The following is a 15207-nucleotide window of genomic DNA, read 5'->3' as shown; positions in this document are numbered from 1 at the left end:
TTTACTTGTAAGTTTCATCTAAAGCAAGTCTGTGGAAACAGCTAGAAAGTATTTGGAGCTCAATAACCAAAGAGACTGTGAAAAAGTACATAAAAACATAAAAACAACACCAGCGAGAATGCAAGCTGTTATCACGGCCAAAGGAGGTCATACAGAATATGAAGGGTTTTTGGTTATTATATGTGAGAAAGGACTATTTAGTTGTTTCAGTTTGTTATTTGTCAAACAAATAGCTTTCTTAGTTTTAAACAAGCTTTTGTAAAAATTCTAAAATATGTGACTTCTCGTGTTTGTGACAGGTGTTCTAATAAACTTGTGAAGCATTGTATATATTTACATGCTATATACAATGTTACCTGCAGCCTGCACAGTGCGCGTCTGTATATTTTTCCTTCAGTCTGTTATTGCTGCCTGTGTGCTATTGTACCTTGGATGATTTTTTTCCACACAAAAATACTTCCAACCTAGATTTTACATTGTAATTTAAGCTGCTATGTAACCCTATTATTAGTGTTTGTGAACGTTTTTTTTTTTTTTTAAGATGCAGGTTTAAAAAGTGTAAAGGGTGCAAACAGGCATTTTACACAGAACAAACTAATCAAGTTAAAAGTTTTTACAGAATGCTTCACAACATTAAGTTCACTGATAGCAAAGAGAATGGAATTTGAATTGCTGAATAGTAAAAAAAAAAAAAAAAACACTTACTTATTGGACCTGTTGTCCTTCGTCTTGCTAGAAAAGTTAAAATTACGGTTGGGGGGGAAATGTTAACGATTTTCCCTTTGGGCCATTTGATCAGATCTGCAGCCTGCACTCAAGTCAGGATTAGTTAAACCTGATTTAGCTCAGTTGTTCTTTAGTGTTGTGAAATAAACATAGACTGTTGTCACATGGTTTAAGATCCATTTTGTCTTTAGTCCCTTTGTCAGTTACCTAGCGGTTAAAGATGTGCACTTAAGACAGAGTTTTAATGAGCTGAACCCCATGTGGCCCCTCAACGCTACACTACAGTCGTATCAGATTCCCACCTTAGATTACGGTTTCTCCCTCGTGCTGCAGTCAGATTTCTCACTTGTGTTTTGTCTCTGCTGCAGTCTGTGACCTGCAGCACGACCTCACCTTACTTAACTTGTTTCTAACGGAAATGAAATGTAAGATCACTTTTCTTGTTTATTCATTTTAACTCTAAAACGGAAAAACAAAAAACAGGATTATGTAACGGAAGAATGGACCATATTTCAGTAACCGGACCACAACCTTTGACTGTTTTCTCTCTCAGCTTGAATCCGCAAACTGATTCCATTTCTGATTCCAGAAACATTGGCCAATACAATACAGACTTAAAGGGAGGCCAACATGAGAAGCGGTGCCAACATCTTATCGTGCCAATCACTCTGTTTAAGGAAAAGTGAACAAAATGTGGAAATGAGGCACTTTCGAATGTCAACCTGTCACTTTCCACTTTCTCAGACAATAGATGGAGGAGGGTGTTTTTAGACCAGAAGGGATCCGTGTGGCACATTGTTAAGAGGTTGTTTAACTTTAAAAGCACTTCCTTTGCGAAGGGTACCGGGTTCAAGGTCTAATTACGCTCCTACTGTAAACCTGATCCCCATTGCTGTACACACGTTTTGCTCTTTTCACAGCTTGCCTGGAAAAACACCATTAATCATAACTGCAGGTGTTTGTGTGACCTCTGACACTTAAAGATTACAAAAATATTTTCATCAACTTATTTTTTTCATGTGGGGGTATTGACATCCATCCAGCTTAACAGTCCACTGATGTTTTCTTATGTAACTTGACCTGTAAATGTGCTCTGATGCAACAGTGAGCCTTTTATACCAATACTGTAATAAATTTAACCAGTGTTCAATAGTTTTTGTCCATAACTTAATACCACCTGTGCATCCTCGAAAATGACTGCGCTGATATGACTGTACAACCAAATACACTGAGAATCCAAATGCATTTTAATGCAGTTGTGTCACCATCAGTGACACACAATAGCTAGTTAATTTCCTGCAGTAGCATTGGACGATGCAAACAAAGTATGAAGAAATTAATAATGACAGACGGGACAACTGACACACACTGAAATAAGTAAAAAGCCACAATTGCACTTTTCTGCTTTAAATGTGTGTGTACAGTAATATTTCACTTTCTTCCTGGACATTTTTCCTCCACCATGTAGCAAATGTTGAAGTTATTACATAGTGGTACTCTAGTCAGATCAACACTTTCCAGTCCACTCTAACAGGTCTCCTTGGAGAAGTTAAGAAACCCACGAGACTGCATCGGTAAAGATGATCATCGCTTTTGTTTTTATGTGTCCACATCCAGTAAAATTAGAAGATGCATTTAGCTGTCTTTAAGTTTAATTGAGGTCAGCATTGGCCTCCTTGAGGACCTCCTCTTTTTGTTGGAAGTAGTCTCTAAACCAGGAAATGTGCCCCTTCTTCTGCTGTACAGTCAGGTAGGGATTTCTGGACAGACCGGCCACCACCAGCTCCATGAAGTGACGCACTGGTCCCTGGTGAGGGAACCCTTCCTCCAAGTGTTTCTCCAAGAAGATGTGCTCGTGGAACGAGACACTGGCCTCCTCCTCTAGGCCTAACATAAAGCAACAATACACAGTCAGTGTGTCCTTCAGGAAGTTTCTTTTTCTTTTTTTATATAATAAAGTCAAACATAGTCTTTAATGCTCACCGGCTTCATTGTCAACTGGGTACTGCCACATTTTCCCCTCTTTGGTCCATTGGATCATTTCTTCGAACCCGTTGCGAGGTGCTTGGTTGGTCACCTGAGACAAATTATTGGCAAACTCCATGTCCCATAGAGTTGGCTGTGCTGAAATTATGACACAAGCGTTATGAGCAGTAACCCAATAAAAATAAACCAAAAAGTTTTACAATGAGGCAAAATGTGGAGCAAAAATTTTGAATCCCACACCTTCAAATTATTTCTAAAGACAAAAAAAATCTAGGCAAATAACAGCACAAAGCAGTAGCCTCTGTAAGCAAACATAGTGGCTTAATAAAAAAAGAAAAAAAATCAGTCTTTATTACCAGCTGTTGATTGAACTGCATCATCCTCTGTAGTAGGAGAGAAGATGTTAAGTCTTTTTGCTAGGAAAAAGTTCCTCCTAAAAAAACAAACAAACAAAAAAAAGACACATTGGACTCATGATCCATCTCAAAAATTATCGGAGTAAAGATGCGATAAATGTATTTACCTTCTCCGAACACCAACCAGCTCACCAGTGATTCCTCTATCACGGGTATATCCTCGTTCATCATCATCAAACGTGATCTGGCTGGATGCTGAAGGCTTCTGTCGGCTGTACTGCCTTCCTACTTTCATGTCAGCAATAATTTCTCTGAGAAAATGATGTTAGATTAATGTTTAGAATAAGGCCTTTTATTTTTGCATTATTCAAAACAAAAAAGCAAAGAAAATGTCAGCCTCTCATTTAAACATTAATTCCATTGTCATGAATGTACATACTGTAAACATACCCAAGCTTGCTCATGTCTCCTTTCTTCTGAGCTTCGGTGATGGCCTTGCGCTCCCTCAGCTGCCTGAGCAGCACAGACTGTGCCCTGTTGCTGTCAGGAAGAGTAGCGGCAGCAGCAGATGCAGCTGCAACCAGATCAGGCTCCAAAGTCTCACTAAGAAACACAAAGCAGAAAAGCTGGAATGAGTGAATAAAGCAAGAGCTGAGCTTCAGATATCCTCCCAAGGTTAGAGTGTAAAGTAAGTACCTACAGATGAAACAATCAAACTTGCAATAAGTTGCAGTAATCATTTCATCACGCTGAGCATAATACTTATGTGCAAAAGAAGAAAACTGAACTTAAATAAGGCAATGCCACCCATTGAAATAATTTCTCACGGTTCCCTCACCTTGGAGGTGAAGCCGCCTCTGTAGCCTTCTGAAACATACTGATGGTGCTCTCCATAGCTTCTGACTTTGACTCAGGATGTTTAATGGACTCATAATTCTGCTTAATCGTCGTGCCTTTGAACTTCTTCTTACTAGTAACTTCTACTTTCATGGCTACCAGGAGGTCCAGGAGATGTTGCTTCCCACTCTTAGCTGCATCAATCGCGGCTTCTGTTGGCTTTTCCACAACCGGTTCCGTTTTAACATCAGTCTGCTGTTGTGTGGTGCTTCCATCTTCTGCCATTAACACCACCGGCTCCTCCGTTTGTTTAGCCATCTTTGCTTGGTCAGTTTCTGTTGGAGGATCTTCTTTGACTGCAGTTGTTTTCTCGTCTTGATTGGAGGGCACGACATCATCTTTCTTTTCACAGAACCTGACAGAGCTTGTGCTGAGTGTGTTTACTCCACCTCCATTTACAACCCTATGATAAGAGGAAAACAGTTAGCCATCATAGGGGAACAAATCACAAGGTTTCACAGGAAAGTTTAAATAATGATCCTATTATCACAATATGAATATTAGGAGTGGGCAATGCTGTCTTAAAAATGATACTTTAAAGCAGGGATTATACATTTGCATATAATTTTGTGAATGCACTTTAATAAAAAGTTGTAAACTGCATACACCTGTGCATTAAAACAAGGGTAACATGTACAAGAAAACTGTCCGAAAGAGTGTTCAGAACTTTTATTCAAATGCAGCAGATGCAAACCACCAATAAAGCACATAAACAAGACGCAAAGCTTGGTTGCATGAACAAGCCCGAGCACGCTTCCACTTTAATGGAGGAGCCCCTTCATGTCCCTGTTGCCCGTCCTACACCTCTGTGCCCCACCACCTCCACCAAAGCAAAGCGCTTCTGATGCTCTGATTCGATGGTTGATGGATTCAAGTGTCAGGGTGCATACTGAGACCAGTCTGTGTCCTGTCTATCCTGGTCCAGGTCAGCTCCTCAGAGCCTGAACCTCAGCATGGTGGGGCGACTTTGCCCTCCTTATGTGCGGAAATGTATTTACTTGTGTTTTTAATTGTTGTGTGTACCTTGACAAGAAGGCTTCAGCGGTTAAATTCAACATTTCCCTTTCTTCCTGCTGCTCTTTAGCTTTATCACCCAGCACATTCATTGTGAAGCAGAATTCACCAAGCGTTGGTTTGTTCACCCACTAATAAGGAACGTGAGCTGGGTTTAGACCGTCGTGAGACAAGTTAGTTTTACCCTACTGATGATGTGTTGTTGCAATAGCAATCCTGCCCAGTACGAGAGGATCAACAATAAAACATGTGAGCCTGTACAAGATGTGTAACGCCATTTACATGTTACCATGGAAACGATCTCTGGAAGAAGTGTCAATCAAAACGTCCCGCCCCACTTGTGCAAGTGCAATAAGCTAACAGCTAGCTGTCTGTCCCTCTGCTCTTATGACAACAAGTAAACGCCAGCTATTTGGAATACACACTGTCAACACTTTCTTCCACTAAAACACGTCAATAAGCAACCCAGCAGTCGCATTTGTCCTTCATGAGTTACGCTACAGGGTTTCACCGTGTGTCCCGGTCAGTCCCAGCTGACAGTCGCAGCCGCTGCTCACCTGAAAACTGGAGCTGCTGCCTTTTCACATTTCGCCGGTAAAACACACGACTCGTACACAATGACTGAAGAATTCCGAGCCGCGCACACAGTCCGGGATAAAAATCTATACATGACTGCTTTTGCTGTGTCCTTCCACGTTCCTTACGTTTGTGTTCGTTGCTGCAACATAAGGTCACCCCCTAAAACCAAGGAAAACATTAGTTCCGACCCGGGACAGGATTCTTGTGGAAACGGATGAACGGCGTTCTTCGCATTGAAACTGATTTATAGTTATTTTATAGTGTGAATTCTTTTTTTGAGTGTGTGTGACATTGCTTATTTTGCCAATGAAAACACATTTTCTTTGCTTACTTGCAATACGTAAATTTTTTGAATTACTTCAACGGTTACTCATCTGTCATGTCCCTAATTGTACTCTCGCGATAGCACAACCGGAACGTGACTCAAAATGGCGATGGAACACAAGCGCTAATTCACGAGCGGAGGTCCCAGCTGCAGACCGTGAATTAGTTTGTTTTTTACGCCGAGAGATGGATTTTCACAGAGAAGAAACAGCTTTACGAAACCGCCATTGTTGTAAACATTGATTGTTTTTATTTGTATAAGTTCCTGCTTAAACTCAGAGAGGAGAGGGCAACTTCACACAGGTAAAAACGTCAACGGAAGCTAAGTTATTAGCATGCAAGCTAACATACATCAGATTTAGCGCAAGTTTAAGTTAATATTAAAGGCGTTTGCAGTCGCCAAGATAAGTAAAATTGACACAGATTTTTATTTTGCGATGAAGTCTTTGCGTTTGAATGAATACACTTTTAGTGTGACTTGTGTGTTGCATGTAGCTACTTGGTTGTCGTTCCGTTAAAGTGATTAACCCGCTCTCTGGAGCTCAGTGTGTTTGTTTACACACATGAAGTATTCAAATCTGTCAAAACTGCTAATGCATTGGTCTTTTTCCTTTAATGTTGCATTAATTTAAGACTTTGAATCAAAGTATATGTAATCTGGATTGTTGACATTGAAAGCATGGAAGACTTATTGCCATTATCTAGAAATTAATTTTACGTTTTGTCACGAACAGATGTAAATATCCCTGAACTCAATATTTAATTTGGGCATCGTTTAGAAAAGACTGCCTTCCGTCTGTGTAGATTAAACCACGTTAGCCTTGCAGATTTGGAAACATGGTCTTTGCAAAATTTCGCGCACTTCTGCAAAATGAGCGTAATGAGCTGTACTTTTAAACTTCTGCCATAAATGTAATTGCACCGTAATTACAAGCCCTAAAAACACAAGCAATGTTTTGAGGCGTGCAAAGCTTTGGCTTTGTTGTTACTTGTTGCATTTATGTTACCTTGTACGTGCATACACTGCAGAGTGTGTTAGAGAGATTTATCTGTCATAATGTTGTCAACACTGGGCTTCATAGTGGGAATATTGGGTTCTGCTGATGTGAGGTTGAGAGGTTGAATTTACAGACGTGTGTGCTTTGTTATGCAGCCATGGCGGAGGAACGTCGACAGAAGCAGTGTTCGGTCGTCTTGCCCACAGAGTCGATGAAGGCCATGGCAGAGTCTGTAGGAGTGGGGCAGTTACAGGAGGAAAGCTGCGTAGCCCTAAGTGAAGAAGTCAGCTACAGAATAAAAGAAATTGCACAGGTAAAGCATGGATGATTGAAGCAGATATGATATTATTTTGTTTGCATGACAGACAAAACAGTAATCGCTTTGAAACCATGTGCTTGAATGTTGTGTGGATTTATAAATAAATGCCTTTCTGTGTCTTTCCTTTTTTACATAGGATGCTCTGAAATTCATGCATCACGGGAAGAGACGTAAATTAACCACAAGTGACATAGATAATGCTCTTAAACTAAAAAATGTGGAGGTGAGTGAGAACTTGCAAATTTGAAATTAAAGAAGAATTGTATTTTTGGTTGCATAAAAGGTCTTTTGATGGATATAACTTGAGGAAAAACAGGAAGTGGATCTAAATTCTGTATTCTAAGTACATTCCTTTTGTTGCAGCCCCTGTATGGGTTCCAGTCGCAAGAGTTTATCCCTTTTCGCTTTGCAAGTGGCGGTGGAAGAGAGCTTCATTTCTACGAGGAAAAGGAAGTCGACCTCAGTGACATTATAAACACACCGCTCCCCAGAGTTCCACTAGATGTGTCACTCAAAGGTACCCAGAAAATTTGCATTGCATGGCATTATACTCCATTATATTGCATTGTCTTGTTTTGACTGCATGATTTGTAAGCTCATACACCGTGCTTGTTTTTTAATCCATAGCTCACTGGTTAAGTATTGAGGGGGTGCAGCCTTCTATTCCAGAAAATCCACCACCAGGTTCGTCTTGTTTAAACGTTCTTCTTTTAAAACACAAAACATGATGTATCTGGACGAAAAACTTAAATGTAAGGTATGTCTACTGCTTTTCAGCACCAAAAGAGCAACAAAAGGCTGAATCTACAGAACCCCTCAAAGTTGTCAAACCTGGTCAGGAGGAGGAAGGTACGATTCAAGGCAAGGGTCAAGGCGCAACAGCTCCTGATGGCAAAGGTCAGTATCTTGTGTTCTGTTTAACTTTTCTCTATTTTCTCCCCCTTCTTCCCTCCTTAATCATTAACAGTAATATTCGTCCCTCATGCTGTGTTTGTATCTGTCTTTTTCAGGAAAGGAGAAGGGCATGATAAGGTTGAAACCACGCAGCACTCACGAGCTGTCGGTGGAACAGCAGCTCTACTATAAGGAAATCACAGAAGCATGTGTTGGCTCGTGTGAAGCTAAGAGAGCTGTACGTCCTGCCTGTCTTTCTGTATATAGTGGTTTATTTTATACATGTTTAGTAATAACACAATTATAGACAGTTTTTTTTGTTTTTTTTTACAACAATTATAGTCGCTTTCCGACAATCTATAAAGAAGTCAGAAATAATAGTGCAAATATAAAATTGTTACTTTGATGGTATTTGTCATGTCATGTGACTTTTCACTAAATGTTTCCTTTTGTTTCATGCAGGAAGCCTTACAGAGTATTGCTACAGATCCTGGGCTGTATCAGATGCTTCCAAGATTCAGCACATTTATTTCTGAAGGAGTAAGAATGTTTCTTCTTTTCATGTTTAGAAGTGTTCATCACATCACATTAAATACCTACGCATCTCTCTGCTGAAAATACTGACTGTAACCTCTCCCTAAAGGTTCGCGTAAATGTGGTGCAAAACAACTTGGCTCTACTGATTTATCTAATGCGGATGGTCAAAGCTCTAATGGACAACCCCACGCTGTATCTAGAGAAATACGTAAGTGAAGAAAATGTTATAATGTTTTTAAAATATCTAAATTCAAGACAAAAATATAATATCGTGATATTGTTTTTTTGTGTCTGTATCTATAGCTACATGAGCTCATCCCAGCTGTGGTCACCTGTATCGTGAGTAAGCAGCTCTGTTTGCGACCTGATGTCGACAACCACTGGGCTCTACGAGACTTTGCTGCTCGCCTCATGGCCCAAAGCTGCAAAACCTTCAGTACTACAACCAACAACATCCAGTCCCGTATTACCAAGACTTTTACCAAGGTGGGCTTTTGTGTTGCATATTTTGTTGCTACAAATGTTAAGCTCTTGTTGTGATTGTTTAAAGCTTCGTAGATACCTTAGAGGTGTTGCCTTGCTTGCAGTCATCCAGCCCATTTATTCCTTATGTCTTGGAGTTTCCTAATATATTCTTCTGTTCTAAACAACTCTACATTTTCTAAAAACCTTTGTGAAAATGCAGGCATAACTCCAGCTAGTTAAATATCTCACCCTTGTTGTGCAACTGTGTCTTTGGATTTTTTTCAACAGTTAGTAAGTTTATTTTGTTAATAACCAATGTCCTTGGTTCCCAAAATGGTAAAACAAATAGTAGTGCATAGTTTATAGCACTTCTTTACTTTAACCATGACATCACTGTTTCAATGGCTTCCCATATTTAACCCGACTGATGTTTTTACAGAGTTGGTTGGATGACAAAACTCAGTGGACGACACGATACGGCTGCATCGCTGGACTTGCTGAACTGGGACCTGATGTGAGTTTAATGTTATTTTCTCCTTGTGTTTTCTTGCTCGTTATGTTCCATTCCACCGACCTTCTGCTTTCGTCCTCTGCAGGTGATTAAGACGTTGATCCTTCCTCGGCTTACTGTAGAGGGTGCTCGCATCAAAGCAGTGGTGGAAGGACCTGTGGTCTCCAATATTGATAAGATTGGTGCTGATCATGTCCAAAGCCTCTTACTAGTAAGAAATAACGTTTTTGAGCATCATTCATGTTAAGGTGGATACATTTGTGAACAAAAACTGTCAAATCAAGTCACAAAAGCAGTGTTACAGCTATAGTAAGGATTTTTGTTTTGGTTTTTTCTTTTTCAAGAAACATTGTGCCAGTGTCATTGCCAAGATACGACCTCAGCCTGACAACGTGGAGCAGTATCGGACAGACTACGGTTACCTCGGACCTATGCTTTGCTCTCATGTAATGAAAGCCAGGACTCAAGCAGCACTGCAAGCTCAGCAAGTCAACAGAACCACATTAACAATCACACAGGTACACTTTACACTTAATAAAAATCTGTTTTCTCTCAATGCAATGAATGTGAAAAGGCTGAAGGGCATTTTATACAATGTCAGAATAGTAAATAAAAATACCATAAAAAGCACATGTTCACATATATCCTGTCTTTTAGGCTGCACACCTGCAGTCCAGGGTTAATGTGAAACCGTGCTGAATAACGTGAAGGTAAACAAGCAAGCTGCTGTTTAATAATGAATGCTGACGCTTTCTTGCAGCCTCGTCCCACCGTTTCAGTCTCACAAAGTGGGTTAAGTGGGTCGGCGGGGCCGCGCACTCCCAGCATCATTAAGGTTCCAAGCTCCCTCGCACTGATGTCCCCGCGACCTGGAACCCCATCACAGCCGTCTCCCCCGGCAACCAAGTACATTGTTATGGCAACTAGTGCAGGAGCCGCCTCAACTCAGCAGGTACTTTAATCTTTTAATATGACATTCACCCAAGGTACCCTAAAATAAGCTTATGTTGATTAGGAGATATGATAAAAGTATCAAACCTTATGTCATATACTTAACCTTTTTATTGCTGTTTCGAAGCTGCCACAACAATGTATGCACAATCAGTGGTGACATTTTAAAAGTAATGTATCATAATGTGAAAACAAACAAAGCACAACAGCAGAAATCAAAATAACTGAATCCTCTTGTCTTTAAAAACCCACAACTCCTCAGAGTATGAATGTGTCTTTTTGTCTTGCCTTCAGGTAATCACTCTCAGCTCTTCCCAGTCAGCTTCACCAGTAACCAGCACTGTTCCCAGTGCGACTTCGACCTTGCAGCCCTTAGTAAAACTCGAGTCTGGCAGTGGCCCTGGACTGACGGCTTCACGACCTATGCAGAAGTACATTGTTGTATCTCTGCCCTCGTCTGCCTCTTCCTCTTTGGAGACTAAGAGCTCTGTGCTCCCCACCTCAATTTCCTCAACTCCACTAGACACGGGGATGAAGCTGGACCGGTCCGAGTCTCCTGGAGCGAGCACACAGTCGCCACACTGAGACTTGTATAGTTAGTGGAGATTTTTATCATGTTGGAGCAGCTGAACACACAAGCTGATTTGATTGGGCTTAAAGGGTAAACTATGAAGTGGGATGAAGGGGAATATCTGAACTCTTGACTGACGAAGAGAAAATGTGACCAGACAATGTAAATATGTTTATGCCCAATGAAAACCGATCAATCTGTGAGATCTTCAGTGTTTCAGCTTATATTCTAATTGGTTTCATGTTCTTTTTTTTTTTTTTTTTACCCTAAAATAAATCTGATTTTGTATGAAATGGTGGATCTGTGTTTTAGATCTCTGTTTTAATTTTACGAAAATGTGTTATGTTTAGTAAGAAAAGCTCTTGTTGTTTACAAAGAGTTGTTTAGACCAAATATCTGAATAGTCAGTGCAGTTCACATTGGTGTCTTTTGCTGTTCTTCAAATTGGCCATTTTCAGAATTCACTGCCAAATTTTTTTTTCAAGTCTATAGATTGGATTTGAATACTCTAAACTTGCATCAAAGTAGAGGAGAAGAACAATCAGAAGTAGCTTTGCTTTTTTGCAAGATGTGTGCTACGTTATTACTGTCCGAAAAGTGAGAGGTGTCATAACTTTTTATTCAAAAAAGGAATTAAGTAAATGTTTTGATTTCAAAATGTTTTGTAAAAGTTCTGTATCATCGGCACTTGAGTTGGAGAAACTTTCCCTTTTGAGCAGAAGAATCTCTCAAACTCTGGTCACGTGATTTTTCACATTTACAAATTCAGGAGAAATAATACTGACCAAATCATGTTTTTGAATGAAAGGGACTAAAGTCCACCTCCAGTCATTTCTTTACCCTCTAGAATTTAATCTCTGTGTGTTATTAGAATTTTTTTCACTGAAAATAATCCTTTCGTACTTTTTTAATGGTTTAAATGTAACTCTTCACTATTGCTTCTTTTTCATACAGCCAGTGGTACAAATCATGAAGATCCCCCTTTCTTTGCACCCCTTCGCCTCTTGCTGCAGCTAGAGCACACCAGCTCACCTTGCCCTGTTCTGTAGCATATGCAAACACCTTATAGGAATGTTTACAAAATTTAAAAAAAGAAAAAAAAAGTAGATTTTCACTGGAAAGGGTCTTTAAAGTATCAAAGGTAAAAATTTGCATTATGCAGAAAATAGAAAATGCTATTATTGAATATAACACTAATTGATAGATAAGCAGAATTGTAGGCTATTATCTGCTTTATATACTATAAACATATATCCTGTTTATACATTTTTTTGCATATTTAAATAGCTTAATACAAGTCAGTGTCTACCTAAGTGCAGTAAATTAGAGTAAATAAAAATTTCTATCTGTGCCACCTCTCAGTCAAGTGGGCAGAGTTCCAGTCGTAAAAAATGACCGTAACCACACGAAAATTACTCATCCTAGTTTGGGTTTTAATGCATTATTGTTCTAAATACAAAATATAATTTAAAAGAAAAAGAAAAAGAAAAAAAAAAACGTGACATATTTCTTTAAACTAGGAGTTTTTATTATTATTATTTTGTCAGTGTTTGATGTACGTCTTATTTTGAAAGCAGAGCCGCCACATGTGAAGCGCTTCCGGTGTGTTCAAAGTAGTGAGGTTTGCTTTCTTTGGACTCTAAAGAAAGTGTCGGCTCCGCTTGTGTCAAAGAAACACTGTTGGTTTTTTCCTTCTGCTGTAATCATGAATTTTAAGATACGAGCTGCCACAAGAGAAGACTGCAGAGACATCTCCAGGATGATCATGGTGAGTCGCTGCTAGCTCTGACTTCTGTCTGCAGGAGCTTCATAATGCTAATATCTGTTAGCTTCATGTCTGTACAGTTGTGATTTATTAGTTATAGTTTGGTGTGTTTGCCAAATTCATTTCTATATATGTGTACACATAACGATAAAAAAAAAATACGTTTTTCAGGAATTGGCGGTTTATGAAAAGATGCCAGACCAAGTGAAGATTTCTCATGAAGGTAATTTTACAACAAAATCTTGAATGAACTGAGTGACAAAGAAAGAAAAGATGCAGGATTGTTCCAACTGAAATGTTCTTATACAGTCACTTACAGAGATTCACTGAAATGTTGCTTTGTTTAAGCAGGAGGAGCACAGGTGTGTTTATGAACATGGCTCAGCTCCATTCAGTGTCCCTGTGGTGCTGCAGTGATCATAAAAGGCAGCCATTGATAATGAGTAGAAATGCACCTGTGCTCGTCCTGCTATGAAAAAATGTCTGCAAAGAAAAGGTCATAAATAACTTGGATTAAACAAATGACAATGCCTTAGTTCCATTAAGAGAGACAAATACACGGAACTATAGTGCAACCATGGCAGGTGATGCTGGCTTTGTAGCTACAGTCGTCCTCAAATGTATTCATACCGTCCCATTAAAGAAAAGGCAGAATTCACAACACAGATATTTTTGTTTGTCAAATGCAAAGAAATAACAACATTGCATAGATTTTTTTTGTCACAAAAGGCAACACAAACTGTTTGTCTTTACTGTCTGCAGACTAATCCTGCAAAGTCACCCGTCAAAGGCTCAGTCTGAGCTGGGAAAACCCAGTATATGCCTAACGGTATGTGGAAAGTGTTCTGAGAGGTTAGACATTAGTGCAAGACTTTATAACCAACCTGGGTAATTATAAATAGAGTGCAGTAATCGGTAACCGCAAATGAGGACACAGCCAACTCCATTAGTAGGAATGGAGATCAGTCCAGCATTGGTAAATTCTCAGGAAGTTATGACCAGATCCACTGGAGAAGTTTTACAGAAACATGGTTGTTTATGTGTTTATGGCCAATAGTTCTCCCTGTTTGTTATCAGTTGGTGTGGAAGTCATGCTTGAGCATTAAGTGTCTGTTTCATACAAACTTGAGTGCTGATGAATGCTATTATTATGTCTAATGGGAAGATGAAATTAGTCTATTTGTGTAAATTATTCTTGTGATATTTCAGAGCTGGAGCGTGACGGTTTCTGCCAGAATCCCTTCTTTGAATGCCTCGTGGCAGAAGTACCAGAGGAGCATAAATCTAAGGAAGGTAAACGATGGATCAAGACCTTTTGGATGCTTGACTTTGTTGCCAGTCAACCCTGATAGAAGTGTAGTGATTGTTTTGTGTGTCTTCCTGCTTGCGTCTTTGATTCGTTGTGTTTGTTTGTTTGTTTGTTTGTTTTGTCTCTTTAGGATTTACAGTTGTCGGATATGCACTTTACTTTTACACCTACAGCACATGGAAAGGCCCGACAGTGTATCTGGAGGACCTGTATGTGATGCCAGAATTCAGAGGTACAATATGCATCACAATGTTGGCAAGAAGACTGAAATAGAAATGCTGTATAAAGATGTTTTCATACTATGTCTGAAATACATGGTTTTTTTTTTCCTATATACTTATTTATCTTACTTCTCTAACAAAAGTCTCCATGTTTTTTAATGATTTTCTCGACAGGAAATGGCTTTGGCAAAGGTTTACTGAGCAAAGTTGCTGAGGTAAGACTGTCTTTGTTCACTACTGAGTCCTCATTATCTATGAATAATAGAAAATTGGCTTGAGAGAAAGACATATTTTTTAAATTTAATTGCAACATGATCAAGCCCAGGACTGTTTTGATTGCTCAGGTGGCGAAGAAGAAGCAGTGTGTGCGGCTGCAGCTGTCTGTGCTGAACTGGAATACTCCTTCTCGAGACTTCTACGCTGCTAAAGGAGCTCAGGACCTCACTGTCACTGAAGGCTGGCACTTCATACGCTTTGATGGACAAAACCTGGACAATTTAGCAAACGAGGCTCCGAAAAATTAAAAAATTGCCACAAAAAATACACTGTATCCTGCTGTGGAAAACGTTTACCTTCATAAGGTTGTTATCCGTTTTGTCTTTCCCCTGGATTTGCAAATTTAAAGGTAATCGCATTTACAGGCACCTATGTGTGATGTAAAATTGTGTTTATAATGATTGTGTTTATAAAAAGAAACTTTTGATTTACTTTTAAATTATCTGTGGCCTTTCTTCATTTTGCAAACATGGCTGCTTTGATTTTTAAAATGTTACGTAAAAGTTCA

General features: G+C 39.4%; 3 protein-coding genes across 3 annotated transcripts; 2 read left to right on the top strand and 1 right to left on the bottom strand.

The window, feature by feature from the left end:
- Nucleotides 1–1950: 1950 nt before the first annotated feature.
- mrps31 (mitochondrial ribosomal protein S31) lies at nt 1951–5708 on the bottom strand. The gene is made up of 7 exons (XM_008303234.1): nt 5537–5708; nt 3907–4368; nt 3519–3671; nt 3236–3379; nt 3069–3145; nt 2710–2850; nt 1951–2613 (listed from the first exon to the last, which is right to left on the bottom strand). Exons 1-7 carry the CDS (start codon nt 5647–5649, stop codon nt 2378–2380), a joined length of 1326 nt encoding a protein of 441 aa, XP_008301456.1. The 5' UTR covers nt 5650–5708; the 3' UTR covers nt 1951–2377.
- A 281-nt stretch (nt 5709–5989) lies between these two features.
- Nucleotides 5990–11426, top strand: LOC103373359 (transcription initiation factor TFIID subunit 6-like). The gene is made up of 15 exons (XM_008303231.1): nt 5990–6185; nt 7036–7193; nt 7336–7422; nt 7563–7716; nt 7827–7883; nt 7977–8096; nt 8210–8331; nt 8556–8633; nt 8737–8838; nt 8934–9116; nt 9535–9609; nt 9692–9817; nt 9951–10124; nt 10367–10558; nt 10852–11426. The coding sequence occupies exons 2-15, from the start codon at nt 7038–7040 to the stop codon at nt 11140–11142; spliced, it is 1917 nt and encodes a 638-aa protein (XP_008301453.1). The 5' UTR covers nt 5990–6185; nt 7036–7037; the 3' UTR covers nt 11143–11426.
- A 1293-nt stretch (nt 11427–12719) lies between these two features.
- On the top strand, nt 12720–15138 carry LOC103373358 (diamine acetyltransferase 2-like). The gene is made up of 6 exons (XM_008303230.1): nt 12720–12896; nt 13065–13116; nt 14103–14186; nt 14333–14434; nt 14598–14638; nt 14768–15138. Exons 1-6 carry the CDS (start codon nt 12834–12836, stop codon nt 14945–14947), a joined length of 522 nt encoding a protein of 173 aa, XP_008301452.1. The 5' UTR covers nt 12720–12833; the 3' UTR covers nt 14948–15138.
- The last annotated feature ends 69 nt before the right edge of the window (nt 15139–15207 follow it).

Source organism: Stegastes partitus, unplaced genomic scaffold (assembly GCF_000690725.1).
Source record: "Stegastes partitus isolate 25-593 unplaced genomic scaffold, Stegastes_partitus-1.0.2 Scaffold1962, whole genome shotgun sequence".
Classification (NCBI taxonomy): domain Eukaryota; kingdom Metazoa; phylum Chordata; class Actinopteri; family Pomacentridae; genus Stegastes; species Stegastes partitus.
The sequence above is the reverse complement of the archived record's forward strand: the minus strand, read 5'-3'. Positions and strand labels throughout refer to the sequence as shown.